The 20521-nt window shown below is 35.6% G+C and overlaps 1 protein-coding gene across 12 annotated transcripts in view; it reads left to right on the top strand.

Moving 5' to 3' along the window:
* DCDC2 (doublecortin domain containing 2) overlaps positions 1-18961 on the top strand; it is a 48764-nt gene extending 29803 nt beyond the window's left edge. For 7 of the 12 annotated variants that reach the window (XM_087961393.1, XM_026669974.2, XM_087961397.1 and 4 more), the window contains exons 7-12: positions 3014-3160; positions 5045-5099; positions 5441-5591; positions 13131-13231; positions 15661-15951; positions 16676-18752. In XM_087961393.1, the coding sequence (XP_087817519.1) occupies positions 3014-3160; positions 5045-5099; positions 5441-5591; positions 13131-13231; positions 15661-15951; positions 16676-16786 (856 nt within the window). In that variant the 3' untranslated portion in view covers positions 16787-18752. Of the gene's footprint in view, positions 1-3013; positions 3161-5044; positions 5100-5440; positions 5592-13130; positions 13232-15660; positions 15952-16675 lie in introns of all 12 variants that reach the window. The other 5 variants (XM_087961401.1, XM_087961402.1, XM_087961400.1 and 2 more) reach the window with 2 other exon arrangements.
* The last annotated feature ends 1560 nt before the right edge of the window (positions 18962-20521 follow it).

The following is a 20521-nucleotide window of genomic DNA, read 5'->3' as shown; positions in this document are numbered from 1 at the left end:
TAGTTCATGGAAGAATAATTCTACATTGGTGGGTTAAAATCACAGCACTGGAAAATTAGCTAAATGTGTTTGTTTGGTTTTTTTAAAAAAACGGTATTGTGCATATGCTATCAAGCCTGTTTGGTAAATTCTGTCCATGCTACATATTTTTATTTTAGAATATCATGATGAATTTCAGGCAGCTAGCACCATTATACAGGAAGCATTTCTGAGACCCTCTACAATGAAAATTTGTTTTGAACATCAAAATGTAGTTCTGCTAAGTTTACAGTAGCTGAATAAGGTTATAAAAATTATGGAGAGCTCAAATATTTAATATTTGTGTTCCATTTAACAAATCTGCTCCTAGGTAATCCCTATAAATCTAGATATGTATGTTGCTTTAGGGTTTTTGTTTTGTTTTGAGTTTTTGAAAAGCTGAAACATTTTTGAATCTGAGAAGCATGTGGGCAAATTTTAATATATCAAGGACCATTTATGGAGATCTGTGGAAGAACTCCAGTCTGTGTACTTACCCTGAAACTGTGCTTGATCCTTAAATACTACTTGCATCCACAGAAAAATTTGCGGGTTTGATTTGTAGCTTTATAGCTCATCTTTGAACTACCATAACTATCAACATTTTGAATAATTCTGTAAATAAGCTGGCCTGATATCCCATCTAGTGGCTATTGTTAGCGGTGCAGATATGAAACAATTTCTCAAGAGATAGATGAGGCAGGAATAGCTTTTTTTTTTTTTTTTTTGTATAAGGCATTCTGTTAAATCTGTATTTTTGTTAGCTATAATTTAGGTTGTTTCTTATATGTGGGTGTGTAGGGATGCCTTCAGGTCAGTGTTGACTCCTGGTGACAAATCCCTGCAGTTTTCCTGGCAAGGCTTCAGAAGTGGTTCTCCATTGTCTGCTTTCTAGGTCTGAGAAAGAATGAGTGGCTCAAGGCCACCCAGTTGGCTTCATGCCTAAAGTGGGACTAGAACCCATAGTCTCCCAATTTCCTAGCCTGATGCCTTAACCACAGCAGCAAACTTGCTCTCAATTTAAGTAATAGTAAAGTGTTAAAATCAAGACTGCTTGTGTTGCTAGTATTTTAGTACAATTAAAAAAAAATCATGTTTTCTGGTGCTTCAACTTGAAAAAAACAATGCTTATTGCTAACTTCAAGATAGCTTCAAAACTGTTATCCTGGCCAACATAGTTGAGAGAGTGGCTAGGAACAGTTTTAAATACTTCTGCGTTGAACAGATTATTAATGTCTAGCTTTGGTCTGCATCATGAGGCTCAATGGCACAGTGGTTAGAATGCTATTGGCTGCCTGCAATTTGGCAGTTCAAATCCCACCAGGCTCAGGATCGACTCAGCCTTCCATCCTTCCGAGGTGGGTAAAATGAGCACCCAGATTGTTGGGGGCAAGATGGTGACTCTGTAAAACCGCTTAGAGAGGTCTGTAAAGCACTATAAAGCGGTATATAAATCTAAGTGCTATTGCTATCATAGCACAGATAAAACACTGATGGATTACCTGTTAAAGAAGCATGATAGGAGTAACTTGTACCCAGTTGTGCTCTAAAAATCTCAATGGCTGGGTTATCATCTCTAGTGCCCTCATGTTGGAGATATGAATTCAGCAGGAATCTTTGTTACAGGATATGTTCCTGTCATAACCAAATGCCAAATATATTTCACATATTTATAGTAAAAAAATTATCAAGAAAGATAAATGACAAAGATAGAAACTTGCTTTTATTTAACCTATATTCAGAAGAGAGAGAAGACAACAGTTAAGTCTGAAGTACAAGATAATTCCCTTGCCTCTTAAACACAGAGAGCCATTTAATTAACAATAGGGCAGGTGGGAATAACTGGGACAGATTATTATTGACTGCAGATAATTACTAGCTGCATCCCTGCTTTATGAGATCTGTCCTGGTTCCTATTACCCATTTGATTATTGCAAAGGGCTCCAGGTGGAAATGGCCTTGAAAAACGTTTTGCAAACCAGAGGAGCTAAAACTTTTATTTGGTAGATCTCTGCAGGAGCATGTATTATTTGTTTTGGTTAAACTGCATGGGTTTTCTGTTTCTCCCCAAGTTAAATTCAATGTTTTTGTTACTACTTTTAAACCTCTGTATATGATCAGACCCCTTCAACTTAATGGAACATCTTCTGTATCCTAAGCATCACATTCTGGTGTTATACTAAATGTCCATGGAGATTCTCAGTCATCCAAGGCATGGTTGTCTCAAAGGTGCTTTTTCAAGAGGCAGCCAGATTTTCTTGTTTTTCTTTGAAGACGTTTCACTTCTCATCCAAGAAGCTTCTTCTGCTGTACATAGTTTCTTGCATATGGCACCCTGGGAAGAAGTCTTGCTAGTGTCAACTCGGGCTAGGACTTTGTTGGTGGCAGCTTCTACTCTTTCCAATTCCCTCCCGCCGATCTATTTGCTCAATCGTTACACTGACATGATTTAAGAAATTGTGAAAAAAATATTTTTATTCTTTAATTTTTCCTCCATAGTATTTATATCTTAATTACAGTGATAACTGATGGTTTTTGTTTTTAATGTTCCTGGTTTACTGTTTTGTTGCAGCAATTTTATGATATTCGCTTGATTTTAGATTGTTTTATGCTGCTACATTATTCTGAGTTGTTTATTCTCGAGATTGTTATTTATTGGCTCTGTGAGGCAAGCGAACCTTTCATACTGGCTGTGTGCAGAGTACAAATTTACTTTTCATTTTTGCTATGGAGCAATAGCAGACAGTTTTGATGAGTATTGCTGATGATCACAGCTTTGTAAAGTACAGCGAATTCATGAGAACTTTTCTTATACAAATTTCTTTAGGTATAGTTTATATTTTTTCCTGTGATGATACTCAAGATTTGTTTTCTGAAAGAAAGTTCATAATCTATAATGAGATTTATTAGGTGTTGTTTGTTGGTAGTAAAATTCAACTGTTAGAGAACACATTTACTAAAAGGTTAATATGGTACTATTACGTCTCTTTTATAGGCTTTACACTTTAGATGGAAAACCTGTGGAAACTGGGATGGATTTGGAAAATGGACAGTTTTATGTAGCAGTTGGCAGAGATAAGTTTAAGAAATTGCCATATAGAGAACTATTGTTCAGCAAGTCCACGATGAAGAGATCTTATGGGTATGTAAATGTGTTCTTGCCCTAGGTTTATTGATGAACAGAAATGCTGGTATTTCTTGGTACTAGCATGGTTAATTCCCATAGTGTTAATAATTCTGAGTCCTTAACAACAAAGAGATATCACCAGAGTAGTCACAACTGAGATTCTGGCTGTAGATTTCTATGGATATATGAAGGAACAAGTAGGTATAATGGCTGATACTCTTTGTTCATTTAATTTATGTCATATTTGCAGTAGGGAAGCATTTATACCTAGCAGTGTTTGGGATTACATACAATTACATATTTCAGGCTGAACCTAAAATACTATTTCCTTTAAAGCCATGGTATAACACAAAAAAGCTTGTAATATTTCTTTGTAGATTATGTAAGATTACTTAGAATGAGTAGTTATGTGTGAATACTGTTTCCAGCCATTGTGTAGAGGTTGACTCAGGCTAAAGCATTTTACTTGGTTCCCTCCCTCCCTCCCTCCTTCCACGCACACAGACAAACGCTCACAAACACACATGAGAGAGAGAGAGGAAAACAAGACAGATAGAGACAGAGACACACAGAGAGAAAAACAGGTAAAATGCTGTTAGCCTGAGAGAGAAGTAGGCAGGCACTAATAATACTTGTCTGTTTCTCATACTACCAGAGCAAAATTAGTATAATTAGTGAAATGGTTAAACTTTGTAATATTTAATAAGATTTATTTATTTATGAAAATAAATGTTGCCCCAACACATTACAACTCTGGATAGCTTGTAAAATCTATAGTAACAATACATAAAAACATAAAAAACCCTTTAAAAGTCCAGAAATAAAAACAACAATTTAGAAAAACAGAACATCATACAGGTGGTCTATTACCCAGTTTAACCCAGAGTCTGGGAACACAGCCAGATTTTAAGGGCTCATTTAAATAGGACCGGGTAGAGGGAGCCGAACAAATCTCAGGAGGGATGGTATTCCAGAGGACAAGTATAATGACAGAAAACTCTTGCTTCCAAGTGAAGTTGTTTGCTCAATTACAAACTAAGCTAAATCTGTAAGATTGTGTGAGACAGATAGAAACTACAAGAGACAGGCAGTCCTTAGATAAACAGGTCGTTTTCTATGAGGGTTTTTTTTAAAACCATAATCTCAGATTATACATGGAAGCTTACTGGCAAACAATACAGCTCAAGGAGCAGATATCTCACACGGGCAGGCCATGTTCGGTTCAGTTCAGTTCATAGTTTGGTCATGAAATGATCAGTTCTGAGGGTCTAGGTGTGAGCCCATTTGACACACTAATTGATTTGTCAAAGGACTTTTCTGCCATGGCAGTTGCATAGCAGTCCTGAGGAGGGAAATGCAGTCACATTCAGGAGCAAAGATGGTAACCCTTCCAGGTTCAGGAGGTCTAAACAGTGGTATCTACAGCTACTGTATCTAATCAGAATTGAAGCAAGGTCAATTCCTCCCCATCCAGACCTATCCAGCCTGCAAACATTGGGACAAGATTTTGACAGAATTAGCTGACTGACTCAAGACTGGGACTTATTAACATACTGATGATATCAGACCCTAGCCTAGGTCAACAGATGACCTCACCCTTTGGTCTTATATAGATGTTAAATAGGAAGGGCAAGAGCATCAGGCTCTGAGACACCATCCATAGGAGGACTTCCTGGTTTGATCTCTCCGTCCAGCCAACATTAGTTGGACTCCACCTCAGAGAAATTAGAAGAATTCTAGCAACTCTGCACATCATTTTAGGATATGCCATAATAATTGTTACAGAAACTGCAGCAAAATATACCACATCATAATTTTGTTTCTAGACATTTTAACAATAGTTGGGCTGTTTTAGTCAATAAATTTAATAAATAAATAAGCATGTATTTCTCTTTGCAGCTCAAAGGCATCCTCGCTACCACCTATTGGTGGATCTGGAAAATCAAAGGGGAGCGTAAGTATCAAATATAATACGGGTTTCATGGTTTACTGTGCTTAATTCCATCAGATAAAATTATATTTCCTTTATAGATTCACTCATAGATACCTTGTGAGACATGGCAAGGAAACACATAGACGGAATTTACCTTGACCTTTTTGTCTGCTTGGAATTTCTGTAGCTGTGAATAAGTTGCCTTTTTTCATATTAAAGCTAAAGTACAATGGTGTTAAAATTGCAATTTAGGAATATTTATATTAAGGAAGGCTTTATGTGCATGTATTTGAAGTTTATATTTAATAACACTTTTTCAGGTTTCTGCAAATAAATTATCTGTTTTCCTTTTATCCTATTAGTCAAAATCTACTGACACAGGAGACACATTGTCTTCTCCTCAATCTCCAAAGAGAAAGGAAAAGATTAGATACAGTCAAGAGTCTAAAAACCCTACAAAATCAAAAGAAGATGCAAAAATTGTAACCAAATCTTACATCTTTCCTGTTAATGGTAAGTACATAAAATTAGGGCACCATTTATTTTGTATTTGATTGATTTGTGTTATATGCCATCTTTATTTTGTTCAATAAAGGCTCATTTTTCCCCGATTTCAAGAATAACTCAGTAAAATGAATAGAGTTGAGAGAGAGTAACTGGCCCCAAATCACTAGCTGGTTTCTGCACCTAAGGGAGGACTAGAACTCACAGTCACCTTGTTTCTAGTCCAGCATCTTGTTGCCAGACATATTACAAATATAATTAAAGAAGTAAGTATGTAATAATGAACATTAAAAGCAGCTGTCACAAAATATTCCTATTTCCTATTTCTGAATTTGTATGCTTTATTTATTCTAGTCTGTCAACTCATTAAACATTTCTATGCCTGTTTTATAGTTGCCAACAGAAAGGGGGAGGGTAGGAGTTTGAAAGAGCAGTGCAGCAGTTTGGAATCGAAAGTACATTCCATTCATAACTTGCAGAGATTGTAACTAGGTTTCTATCTTGTAAATCTCTAATTAGAGAACATGATTGATGACTCTTGGCTATGGATGTGTTATGTTGGAGAATATGAATTATGATGCGCCCAAAGGGGTGGGTGGGTGGGAAACCAGGGTCAAGGGCGATAGTGAATTACGTGTCTCATAATTGGCTTCAACCAGGTCTTGCTGACTTGTTCACTCCTAGTAAATTCATTATAGGTTTTGAAGTTTGGCTCGAGGGTCATGATTTAATTTGGGCAACTGCTGGAATCCTGACATAGTCCACTCAGTTAATGAGATAAGAAATGTAAATAAAGACGACTGATCGATATTAGCAAGAGTGCTACTTATTAGTGAGTCATGCTACTCAATTACATTACTACAGTAGAAAGGATTTTGACCATCGTATTATTCACAATATAGTGGATTATACTGGATTATCTAAATAAAGTAAAAAAACAAGAGTTCATATATCAACATTTATGCCAAAGATTTACATCATTTAGGTTCTATTTTCCCCATAATGTGAATGTACAAGTGCACAACTTGGTGATGAGAACTTCATGGCTTAAAGCAAACAACTGAACAACAACAAACTAAAAAGACTGGATTGATAATATATTTTTTCAGAACTATTGTAGGTATTCTACCTGTAGACTCCAGAATCAAACACAAGCAACTTACAAGGGTGCTGAAGAATGGATCCTCGAGGTGTTCTGGTCTGCAGTGCTTCGGGGCAGGCAGGAATCCGCAACTGTACGCGGTTTCTGCCTGCGCTCGCTGCCGGAGTGCCCTGAACCACCTGGCTTCAGGGCTAGCCACCTCCGTAGAAGGTGGCGAAGACAGGGGGGATCTGGCAGGGTCGAGAGATATCGCACCTCTCTTCTCTAGCCAGCTAAACCCCCTTTTCCGAAGGCAGCTGAGCGGCGGTCAGAAATGGCCGCCACATAGAAGCGCTCAGCCGGAAAAAGAAAGTGCAGGAGGAGTTGAGAAGAAGTGAAAGTTTTTTTGCTGACCAGGACAAAGCAACAACAAAAGTACCCTGGAACTTAAAATTTGCGAAAGATACATCGTTTACAGAGATTTACAAGCGGCGAATGGAAGTTAAAAGGGAAAGTTTTTCTTTTTCTTTTCACTCTCCTTCCTAACGTGACAGTGAATAGAAATGCAAGAGAAATAGGAAAAACCCGCATTGACACTAATAGGTAATTAAATGCTAAAGGGATAAGGATTTCTGAATATTTAAAAAAAATTTTTTGCTGTAAGTGGGAAGGGAGAGGAAAAGAATTGGAGCAGGATTTGGAAGTAAGGAGGAGATTGCCTAGAATCTCAAAGAACTATTAAATACTAACAAGACTTCTAAAAGATATATTTTAACTGGAACTTTGTAACTAAACAGTAACCCCAGAAAGAGAAAGTGAAGAAAGAAGAAAGTGCGAAAAGAGCTTATTTGGATTGTTTGGTGACTTTGGGAGTTTTGGGAATTATCTTTGACTAAAAACACTTGGGTGGTTGTTTTGGAAAAACTTTTTCTTTCTACAATGGCATCACTTGTGGATGAATTGACAATTGAATACAAAAAATACAAAGAAGAAGAACAAGAAGGGAAAGACTCTCTTGGCACTCTTTCAATTTTTAGAAATGGCGATTTGCACTTATGAGAAACTGACTGCGCAACAAGATGATTGGGACAAAGAAGAAGCCATCTTTGATGAACAAGTAACTTTATTTGGGGAAGAAAGGGAGAAAGAGGAAAAGAAAAAGGGGACTTTAAGACTTGAAAAAACAACCAAAAAAGAGAAAAATAAGGTGAAAAGTGGATATAATGTTAGAAAACAACAGAAAGGGGGAAAGCAGAAGAAGAAAAGGGAGGTGGAGAGACAAGGGGGTAAAAAGGGCAGGGAGAAGAACAAGCAAGGGAGGAAGGAAGGGATGAGAAGCCTTAATGGTGGGGAGCAAGATGTAAAGAAACAAGATTCATTTAGAGATAATGGGTAAATTTAATTGAAAAAGGGATTCTGCAAAGGTACATAAGATTGTATTCTTATATTTGTACTTAGAAATAATGTTAGAAAATTGGAAACAACATGTGATCAAAGAATGGGATAAAATATTTAGTGTAACTTAGTGAAATTTTTGTGAATAAAAAGAAGGCAATGAAATAAATGAGAGAATTGAAGTAGGAGGAAATGGGAACATTTTAATGATACAATGATTTAAAATATGTGATGTGGGGGGGAAATAACTATGGAAAGTATATGGAAAGTATAAGTGTTCCCATAAAAGTATGATATTCAACTGAAAAGTAACGTGTAAAATGTTTAAGAGATAAATGAATATTAATATTAATGATTAGATTTGTATTGGCATTGATAGTTGTTTTAATTATATTATATACTTATAATTTTTTTTCTTTTTATAAAATATAATGTGTAATTTTAGAATGTACTAAACAGAATCCCAATGGAAGTCATGTATTATATTAAGTATTATAAATTTAGGGGAAAGAGTTAAAGGCGTCACATTCCAATCAGTGTACAAGAGTTTTGTTTAAAGAGAAAAGAGAAATAGATAGCTGGAAAAACAGACAAAGAATAATAAGCATTATGATTTGAACTGAGATGAGATAAATAAAATAAAATTAAGAAAGTTAAAAGAGGTGAGAAGCTATATAGAAAATGGAAAATGGTAATAAGATATGGAATGGTATGTAAAATGAACATGAATTTGAATTTGTGTCTGTACGAAGAGATGTAACCCGGGATCAAGCAGCTTTCAGAAAAGACGTTTTATGTTTTATGTTTTGTTTGTTTGTGTATTGTCTTTGAAAATTAATAAAATTTGTTTAAAAAAAGAAAAGAATGGATCCTCATAGTTACAGCTGTTGCAGCATCTCCACAGTCACCTGATTGCAATTTGGGTGCTTGGCAACTAGCTTGCAATTGCTATATTGCAGCATCCCACAATAACATGATCACCTTGTGTGACATTTGCTTCCAGCTTTCAACAAGCAAAGTCAATGGGGAAGCTGGAAAGATGTTGCAAACAGCAATCCCATGACCATGGGATGCTGCAACCGTGCAAGATTCACCTAATGACTGGGACTGCTGCAACTGCTGTCAGATGGCATAGTCATGTGACATCACACTTTATGACTGCACTGCTCAGTGATGGAGTTGCCAGTCCCAACTACTATTGTTAAGCAAGGACTAATTGTATAGTTACATAGGTTCTAATAATATTCCCATATTTTTCTGTTATTATTATTATCATTGGGATATGTTATTCCTTCATTTTCATCTCACATACATTTTATTGAATAAATGTTATCTTCTTTTGCAAGAGGTTTGTCCCTCCCAAGATAACTTGGACGAGGCTGCTTTTTTGTTTAGAAAACTGTCCCTATTTTGTGATAAATTTATAATTCTCATAGGATACTTTTTGAAACAATATTTAGAGCAATGGAAATTTCTCTACCTCTCTTTGTGTCTTTGTGTGCTATCATAGAGAATAGGATAGAATCTCTTCTCTATTTCTTTTACATATCTGTTACAGCTAATGAAAAATGTGTTCTGTGTTTTTTAAAAAAACAAGATCGCATGTGATAAATTACACTGATTTTTTTCTTTTGAAGTTATATTAATTCTCCAGCTTACTTGCTGAACTTAAAGCTTTGTAAATGTCTCCGATTTACATAAAATATTCAAGGGAAACAACCTATTATCATGATTATTTTCTCCCTAATGCTGAACTTCAAATTTGAAATTCATTAAATGGTTGTACATACTATTATCATTTGTGTGCAATGCATTTTTAATTGTTAGCCCTGCTTAAGAAATAAGCTTATGCAAGGAACATTAATTTTCTGGATGTAATTAAAGTATATTGATTACTTATTAAGTATTTGCAACTCTAATGTGTTCTTTGATATTCTTTTTTTCACAATATATCAGTTTCTTTCAAACTGAATGTAGGAACTGAGTGTCATAAAAGAAGAAATATTTTTCAGTAGATAGAAGAATTCACAGTGTTTTCAGAAATTATCAGACTTCTGGGGGGGGGAAATGGTAGATTGATTATTGTGGTGGAATGAAGAGCCTGCAAATAAACTGGCTGTTCAATAATTCCTCTCCAAATCAGGAGAAGACTTGAGATTACCTATAAACGCTCCAAACAGTGGCTCTTGGGGGTGTTAAGAGCTGTGGGAGATGAACTGCAGTCAGCTGCTCTGAAAGGACACTACGTTTCCATATTTACTTTTCTAAACATCTTTCATAAATTGCTTATTGACATCTTTTCAACGGTTAGGAACCCAAACTTCATGGGTTTGCCTTCTGTGTAGAACTATTTTGGCTCTGCAAGCAAAAACAGTGACCTCTAAAACACTGAAATTATTGGGAAGAGTCAATTAATTGCATGTATTTCCAGTATTTCTCAACCTTGGCAACTTGAAAACATGTGAACTGAATGGTTAGTTGGGGAATTCTGGGAGCTGAAGTCCACATGCCAAGTTGCCATGGTTGAGAAACATTGCGGTGGACATACTTCATTTTCAAATGTCTTTCTCAGCAGACCCAATGACTATTAACACCTCAAAATTATTTAACATTATAAAAAATAGCAGCAATTATAAATTTGTGTATAGGATGTGTAATGATTTGGTTCATTGGCCTTCATACTTAAAATTTAATATCCAACAATGTCATTCATAAGGTAAATGAACATAGCATACAGATTTAAAACTTTAGTTTAGGCTGGGAATTTTGGGAATGACAGTATTCATTAAAGCGGCCCTTGCATTGGAAACATTTTATATGAACTGTATGAATTGATGATAATGGCATGTATTGCTTAATTGCTTAACATTTAGTTTATGTTCAGCTGTACTTTTTTTCATCAACATTTTTTAACCTTGCAATACTGTGACCCCCTAAAATGACAAAATGAATTTGTGTAACTATGATTAAAAGTAATGATTTAATTGGGGCAAGAATTTATCAAGAAATATACTTTTAATAATTGTATTTCTATACATTAAACTAAACAGTGATTGGTCTTTAAAAACCATAACAATAAACCTTCCACTGGAAATAAATAAAAAATGTTACAGGGGGAAATGATATTAAATGTTGACAGTATCTTGCTTTTTGTACTTTTTTCTCCCAGTGCAGCCACAGTGAGATGCCAGTTGCAGCCTGGTTTCTTTGTTTCCCAGCCTCATGCTTTCTGCTTGTAACATTCTCAACCCATTCTTGCAATTTCCTTCTTGCTGCAATCTGTCACTTCTGCTTTATTCCCCTCTGTTGTAATTTCCTCTGTAGCTTCAGGTCAGATGAGATGTCAGATGTTCAGAGCTTTACACAGAAACCTTGTGTTCTCCGTGTCTTACTCCTTTGAAAAATGGTATATGTTAAAAAACATAAATGATATTTAAGTTCCATGCAGGTCTTTGAAGCTGACAGGTCACTTTGCATTCAACTTGTCTATTGAATTCAAAGCAACATGCAAGTTCATGCTCAGAAAGAAATGTGCAAAAGGCTCTTTCGGGTGATCATCCATCTATTAATATTGATGCGCATTTTGAGAACTAATGTTTTAAACCTATACCTTGGTGCAAGGTAAAAATTACCAAACATATAATGTACTAAAATAAAATAAATAAATAAACAGGAATGTCACAGCATGCTACTTAAATTAAACCCATCAGCAATACCAAAGAAATGTCTTCAGCTAGATAGTCCAGAGGCCTAACTGAATAGATGTTTTTCATCCAGTAGTCAAATATTTCCCTAAAGAGAGCTGTGTGGTCACTTTGTGCTAGAATCTCTACAAGTAGGCCTCAAGTTACAACTGTAATTGGGGCTGGCTTTGTTACAATCTTATTATAAGTCATTCTCATCGTAAGTTGAGGCACCATGTGACTGGAAGTAATATTCTGGCTTTTTTTTTGGGGGGGGGGGGTCACTAAACACAACAGTTGTTAATTGAACCCATTCATCTGAACAACCATTTTTTGCCAGGAACTAGCAAAAAACATGAACCATAGTTAAGTGACTTCAGAACATCGACTGATCATAAAGCTCTCTCTCTCTCTCTCTCTCTCTCTCTCACACACACACACACACCCTGGCAACATGCAGTTACATAACTGCATGGAGGCTGATGGGACCATTTATGGCAATTGGAATACTTTAAGGGTTGTATAGCACTCTTTCTGTGATGGTGGTAACTTTGAATGATCATAAGTAGGGAATTATTCTATACCCAACTACTGAAAAAGCCCTCTCTTGTGTCTGTGTTCCGTTTCAAAAGCAAGAGGCAGACTTTATCAGCTTTTAAAGAGCTCAAAATATATTTGTCTCTGCTTCTATTTTCTGAATGTATATTAGATCAGTTATTCTTTTCTTCTCACTCAAGCATATCATTATTCAAATATTTTTCTAGCTTTTCTATTTTTCGGAGAAGATGTGGTATTGGTAATCCAATTAATAAAATACATAATACTATTTTTATTTCTAGTAAATCCGAACATTGTTTTCAAGTAGTTCAACAGTAGATTTCATGGCAGTTATGTATTCAGATAGTTATAGTGGTATCACCAGTTCTTTCATTTAATCATTCTGAATGGACATCTTTTCACTAGGATTACCTGATAATAAGTGCTTCTTTGAGTTCCTCTAAATGTGTACTTGTGTCATCAGCAATGTTATTCTATCCACCTTGCCTTCTTGAGGCTTTGTTGATTGAATAAAGAAAGCAAACTCTAAGGAAAACCTCAAGGGTCATTTTTAATATGTAGAAGTGACACAGATATGGAGTTTCTCCACAGGTAAGTCTTTATATTGATAAAACTGTTACTTCCATGAGTTACCATATTAATATATTATATCTGTTTGGAAAACCAGAAGTACACTTTTGAAGAAGAAACAGCTTCAAATTACTTTTCATTAGTAATGCTGGTATGGTTATAATGCAAAAGATAACCAATGAAATATCACTTAGAATAGATGCAGTGCAATCATTTCACCACACAGTGTCACAAAATTGACTCTGCTTCTTTCCACTTCAGATGATGGTATTTTCAAAGCTGGAAAAAAACGATCTGAAATGCGAGGGGCAGCAGAAGTCCAGGAAGATGAAGACACTCAAACTGAGGTCCCAGTTGACCAGGTAACCTCAAAAGTTTGGATAAACACCCACATTTTAAACAAGTTTGCACTTTCACATTGATATTGCATGCTTTGGGTGCATACTAATGAGAAGGCTGCTGACTTCTAGGAAAAGGATAGTGAAACTAGGCCAGGGGTGTCTAACTCGATTTCATTGAGAGCCACATGAGGGTTGTGTTTGACCTCGGGGGACTGGGGTAGGTGTGGCTGGGGTAGGTGTGGCCAGTATGACATCACTTGTGTTGGGGATGCCTGTGGTGGCCCAAGCTCTCTGCCAGTGCAAACGGACTCCTGAGCTCCGTTTTTCAGTTGGGACGGCCTCCTGCAACTCTCTGCCAGCAAAAATGAAGCTCAGGGGAGGGGTCATGTGTGGCCCTTGCAAGCCCCATTTTTGGTTGGGATGGCTTCCTACAACCCTCTTCCAGCGAGAACAGAGCTCAGGAGGCTCGTAAGCTCCATTTTCACTGGCAGAGACACAGTGGGCTGGTCCTTCACTATTTCCAGGGTAGCCCCACGGACTAGATCTAAGCACTCTGCTGGCCGGATCTAGCCCCCGGGCCTTGAGTTTGACATCTCTGAGGTAGGCAGTAAGTTGTCTTTAATGCAGGGAATGCAGAAGAGAAAATGTAACTTTTAACAGAACCACTTTTTGATGCAGCATTAGAAGAACAAATCTGCCTGATTTTTCTTTTTGGCAGATTTATGTAGCAGAGCTGAGGGGCAGAGTTAAGCGCCACAGTTTAAAGTTTAAACGGCTTAAAGTTATTACATTCCCACAAGTAGTCCATTGAATACTGTTGACCCTTATCTGGGTTCAATTTAATGGATGGTCCTGATCCTTTGCACTTAAATTAATGTTAAGTTGCAGCAGAGAAGATTTATTTAAATTGATGACATGCTTAACTCTGTCCTCTCCTCCTACAATTTATTAGCCCCTGTAGGTAACATAGCCCTTCTTCTGGGAAGCTTTGGACAGTTTAAATTTGATCACTTGGGGTTTGAGTAATTTTCTTTTTTTAAACAGAAAAGTACAGCAAGTTTGCAGAATTGAAAACTGAGCTTTCCCTCTTAAATCAGTAACAAGGCACTATAGATATCCTTTCAGTGTAAGAATTCATTACTCACTACTGAAAAAGTCAGGAAGTTTTGTTAGCAGTGTAAACTTCGAAAGATAGACCAGCAGATACCAATTTGTTATAGTATTGGTGGGCCACTGGATATAAGATAGCAATAATGCACACTGTTGTTTTGAAAAATGTTCATATTTGTTAAGGAACAGAGTCATATCATTGGGGTGGGTGTGTTATTTTACCTAACGCAATCCCTTGCTAAACATATAGATTTTATCTCCTTCTGTTTGTTTATAATGCATTTTCCTATATCTTTACTTTTGGCTGAAAATGTAATGTTACCCGCATATCTCAAAATTTGTCCTTGCTTCCTGTTTTGATTCAACTGACATATCTTCCCATTCTGCCATATCTGTAATATATTTGTTATATATTTAATTTAAACAGATATGCCTATTTCACTATCTATCTCCCTTCTCTATTCTAAACCACTCAGTATTCCCAAATACCTTTCATACTGTACATATTATATAGTTATTTGTAAAAGTTTTTCAAAAGAATAGTTATGTGTTCTAGCATATATATTATAGCCTGTTCTGTATTCCAACATGATATACACAATCAGAAAACTGGTGTAGCTGACAAAACAAAGATAGATATCTTTTTATTTTGTTTCCTTCATTATCCACCTTTGGTCTGAAACTTCACTGTTTGGTATTTCATTTTCTATTCTTTTTGTAAATTTTTAAGCAAATGTCTATGACATGAAGAATTAGTGCAGATTCAATAATTTTCTTTTCCTTACATTTTTAGGTTTTCCAATCTTCAGGTTGCAGATTCTTGTTTTATATTTGTTAACATAGAATTGCTAACACTTTAACCGGCCCTTTGCCACTTTAAACCATTTGGGCGGATGTTTTCTTTTACTTGATAATTGAACTGACCTATTGTCTGACATGTCACAGTTTCTAATGGAATTGATTTATGAATATATTCTTTCTCTGCAAATATTTATGTTATTTAACACCCTGTTGGTAAAGGATCTGTAAGGTCCTTCTGACATTTCTTAAGGTATTTTTTGATTCTTCTGTGATTACTGTTAAATATTTTTGTGCTAGTTGTAAATTTTCCTATGATTACTTTAATCTTAAAAACCCTCTCATCCCCCCTTTTCTGTTATATTCCACGATTTGTTGACATTTTTTACTGAAATTTTTTCCTTGAAGTTGGAAGTCCAGATTCAATTTTTGGCAATTTACTATTAATATCCTGCAATGTGCATAGTATAATATTTCTACTTTTTGTTTTCATAATTTCCCCTGGGTTATTTCAATTAAAAGTTTTTACCTGTATTCATCAGCGACCAGCAGAAACTGTGGATGAGGAAGAAAATGTATCACCAAAACATAAAGCATTAAAAAAAAGAGAATATGCAATGATGAATGGGGAAAATGGAGAGGCTATTAATGGAATGGAGGAAGGCAAAGAGAAACAAAATGACCATTATCAAGATGAATTACAAGGGCAGGACCAAGCAGGACAAGAGTCTAATGGCCACATGCATGGTAACACAAATGAAGAAAATGGTGAGGAAATGGATCCCAGTCGTCATCCAGAAGAAACAAAAGAAGGTATTGATGATCAAATCCAGGTAACATGTTGTTGTCTTTTGTGTACCTGTATGAAAATGCTTCCATTTGTCTGCTATAGCAATAGGTTAGTCTGCAATCAATTTGCATCACCCTTAGTGTCACAGTTTTAGGGAAACCGTTCTCTTTGTGGATGATTCTACTGGAATTTTCATAGGGGATACTGAATCTCGTAATATAAGAACGTTGGATATTACCTGCAAAACACCTCTATGCATTCTGATCATAGTTCTAAACTAGAATTGATAACACTATCTCTCAAATAATGCATTTGCTAAATTGAGTGAATTTGCTTTATATGAAACCAGTGGAAACATGCATCCAGAAAAGTATTGAGGTTTGTGAAGCATCATGTAAAGTATTTTATCCATCAGAACATCTGATACCAGTCAAAAGCAGATGCTGTTTAGTTGCCATGATGGATTTTCCCAGAATAATATGTAGGAAGTTACATTAAATAGTTTAGTTTAGTTTACTTTATTGTCATTGCACCTCGTACAACGAAATCAAACACCAGATAAGTTGTTAAACAAGGATGAGTTTGTTTTTTCTAATCATATAGCTACCTTAATCCTCAGTTGGCGTGCTCAGCGATGACTTCCAACTTGAAGAAGTCAGAGCTGCTTTATCATTATGAATATACATTAGAATATACACACTACGAAACTAAATGCAACTTTATGACACAGACCTGTCAAATTCAAATGTGTTTTTTCTTTCTTCTAGGTTGATTCCAATGGGACTTATGAAAAAGTCCCAGCTCCAAGAGTCACCATTACCAGTCCACAAGAAAGTGAGAAGAATGAACAAACCAGTGACTATGCAGCAGTAGCCTAGGGATATTTTAGAAGATGTATGTTCTCAGAAAATGAAGAATTCTATGTTTGGAACAAAGGGTGTCATTTTCCGCATTTAATTGTTTTATGGTATAATAATATGATGGAACTTTTTTACCCATTTTGACATGAAAAGAATATTCAGACATAACATTAAAGGGATGTTCATTAAAAGAAAGTTTAAATTGTAAATGCCAACACAAGATACAAAATTTTAAGGGAATATATCAATGAATAGGGTCATTATGGAAGATGAAACATTAGCCCTAGGTAAGTTCACAAGAAAGAGATAAAAAAAAACAGGTGAATGAGTTAAATGATATTTTTTTAAAAAAAACAACCTGTGTATTTAAAGTGTATTTAAAGAATTTACATTACTGTTAGGAGTGTGACTGTTTGTGATAAGGTGAACGGTAGCTAGGACTACATTAGACTTGATCCTTAACCTTAACCAACCTCTACTATATTTAAGGGCTTTTTCTATTAGACTCATTTTATATTTACATGTGGATCTGTTCTCCCGACTGAAAGGAATGGGAAACCACTGCACGTATAAGATAGTATCATATACTGATTGGAACCCCCATGCCTGGAATGAATTGCTGAATCAGTTGACAGAATGTGGTCACAAAACAAAGAAGGTTTATTAGATCAATTAACTATAGAAATCCTGCTGCATGCACATTGTTATATCCTGTTTGCAAGTTACATTGTAGTGATTTTTGATGATTGGATGCAGACTGTTTGCAGGTAAATAAATTCATAAGTTTATCCAACAGCAGGTTATGCTAGTTTAAGTCAAAGATTCCTCCAAGTCAAAAGATTCCTCTAATTGTTCCCATCTGGAACAACCTCAATAATCATGGCAAGTTGCTATATAAACTTACCATTTATGTCCACTTTTTTAAACCCAGGACACATAACCAATCACAATATTATGGTTTGGTAATTTCTTTTTAAACAAAAACAAAAACCATTATTTTAAAAATTAACTCCAACTCGCAAATCATGTTCCCTTTGTCTTAAAGTTCAGTTCATGAAAAACTGATATTTTCAAATACTAAAAAACTATTGATAGTTTGTATATAGCTCCATTTGTGCTGGATTCACAGACTCCAGAAAGAGGCTTAGTTTTGAACTGTTACTTGAGTTAATGCTCACTAGGGTCATATGTTTGTTTTATGTGAGAACTATATAACTTACTACTTCTAAATTTTGCTGATAGCCCTTGTTTAAGCCATTTTTATTATATAGGTTGAATCTTTATTTTAAGTTGATATGTTTAGCTTGTTCTTTATAAATAATTTGACCACCTTAAAATATCTTTATTGTTATTGTTATATATGAATACCTGAACATGCTTTAACATGTGATCCTGAGGCTGACCTACAGACAGCTAATCTGAATTTTTGTCAACCCTATTCTAATAATAGTATCCACATTTATGCTTTAGTTAGCCATTGACATTTGCTAACTATGCAGACAGCATAGTTAGCTAATGTCATTTTAATTAGAAGGAATGTAACTCAGTTCAAAATGTGACCCTTCCAGTTCAATTAGCATTCCTAGAAATTATCTCTAAACTGACATGACACTGAAGAAACGCTGTCTGTAGATCCTCAACCCCCTATTTTCAGTGATAGAAGTAATAGTGAGAGATTGTTTTGTGGCCACCGAACACATTTATTCATTATATACTGATGTTTCAAATATGGTTGATTGACCTTTGAAAACAATTCTTCTTTTATCAGATTCTGGATCCATTTCTGTACTCATTTTAAAACTGCTTTGGTTGTTTGTACAAAAGATGGATAAATGGATGCAGCTTATTAAAACATCAATATTTTTTAAAATCTATTTTAAAGAAAATATACTTTTGGAAGCAAATAAATATATATAAAAATACTATATTGTAAGATTTGTCAAACATGTTTAATGAAAGCATTATAAATAAAATTATATGCCCTGATTCTATTTGATGCCTTTTCCTAGTATCTCTGGTAGTTTCCTTTTTCAAGGGAATTTCAGAAGTGATGATTAATTGAAAAGAAAGATTTAGTAAAAGTAATCAGTTAAATAATACAGTAAAAATATTTGCTACAAGTAAAAATATTTGCTACCTTTCACTAGATTAGCTTATTAAATATTACTTTTTTGTGAAATAACAACCATCTACCTACTTATTGCTGTATTCATGTTGGTTTGTTTGCTTTATTTATTTATAAAACCTTTAAACCCTCTTAATAATAAATTGGTGGCTCACAAATAACAACAGCAAGAAGCCAAAGCAACAATAAATATTATATCAAAATTATATTACTATTATAATTATAAATCAATACATTTGTCACTAATTATTCCTGTCAGTCCGGAAGGTCTTCTGGAACAATCATGTTTTTGATAGTTTCTAAAAGGCAAGCTATTCCACAGAAGGGGTGCTCCACCTGGAGTTCTTGTCTTTGGGTCCCCTTCTGGTATATTTCTCAGTGGGGATCTGGTATATTTCTCAGTAGGTGGGGATCTTCAGTGGGCCTCTGCTCACTCCAGCTGGGCAGACAGAAGGTAGATTCATAGATACCTAGGCCCTGAGCCCTTTGGGGTTTTATATAACCAGCACATTGAACTATACTCAGAAACAAGTTGTTAGCTTATGGAGTTACCACAGCAATAGTGTTACCTGACAGTAAGGAAACTGGGCCATAACCATGCAGATCACTGCATTTTTCATCATTTGAAGTTTCTGAATGTAGGTTAAAATTGTAATACTAGCCCCTCATAGCAGTTATCCCAATAAGCAAAGGGTGAAAGAGAGTTGGACCTTGGGTCTCCTTTGTTTAACAACTGCAATGTCTAAACTCTACCATTAGCAGCCCTAACTAAAAGAGAATTCAATCTCCCCCCCACCTCCTGCAAACTCAAAAGACCGACATCTTGCTCTGCTGCTTTATGCAGACAGTGCCACCATCCTTTCACTTCCTTGGGTTACCTTTAGAAGTGTCTGGGTCTTGGTGACTTTTGTATGGAGGAAAAGCTCACAATTAACTACCCTAAAACCCAAAATCAAGATATTGTCAAGTGGAATTAGATGCCAAAAAGATTGCTGGCACACTGATAATAAATCAGATTGAGCAAATTCTTGCCATTCAGTATCTTGGCATTGTATTCCAGGCCTCTGGAGCCTGGCAGAAACAAAGTTGTCTTTGACGAAGCTAATAGTAACAAGGCAATATTTGGCTGGGTTTTTTTCCCTACTCTAGGGGCAACAAGGATACAGTTTAAAGCAAAGCCTGATTTGCAGATGCTTTACAGTTCACAAGTCTGCATCTATAGTATTTTCAAATCCCTAGAGATTGTCCGCTCTCAAATTTTTGTGGACTACTTTCAGATCCCATGTAGTGCCTTAAATGTTGTAGTTTGTGTGATATCAGGAATGGTTCTCCTTGAGGAAAGAGTACTCGTTTGTCACCTGTTTTTACTTATTAAACATTTCCTTTACTAACTGTTCACTGACTGACCTTAATTCTGACAACTCTGCTTCATAAAGGAAGGCAAACCTTTCTGAACAACTTGTGCTTCTGTGGTCTCTATCCTCCCAGCTTCTCATGTCTTTAGATTTAGAGAAATCCAGAGCATAAATTCTCCAGTAAGTTTATGATAACAGCCTGGCAGATGGACTTAAGGATTATGGGTCATTCTCACAGGCAAGACCCCACTTTTCCCTGTTAAGCATTTCTTC

This window comes from Notechis scutatus, chromosome 3 (assembly GCF_049901735.1).
Source record: "Notechis scutatus isolate UNSWTSFEM ecotype Mainland chromosome 3, rNotScu1.2, whole genome shotgun sequence".
NCBI classification, from domain to species: Eukaryota; Metazoa; Chordata; class Lepidosauria; order Squamata; family Elapidae; genus Notechis; species Notechis scutatus.
Note: the sequence above shows the minus strand (reverse complement) of the source record. Positions and strands in the feature narration are given on the sequence as shown.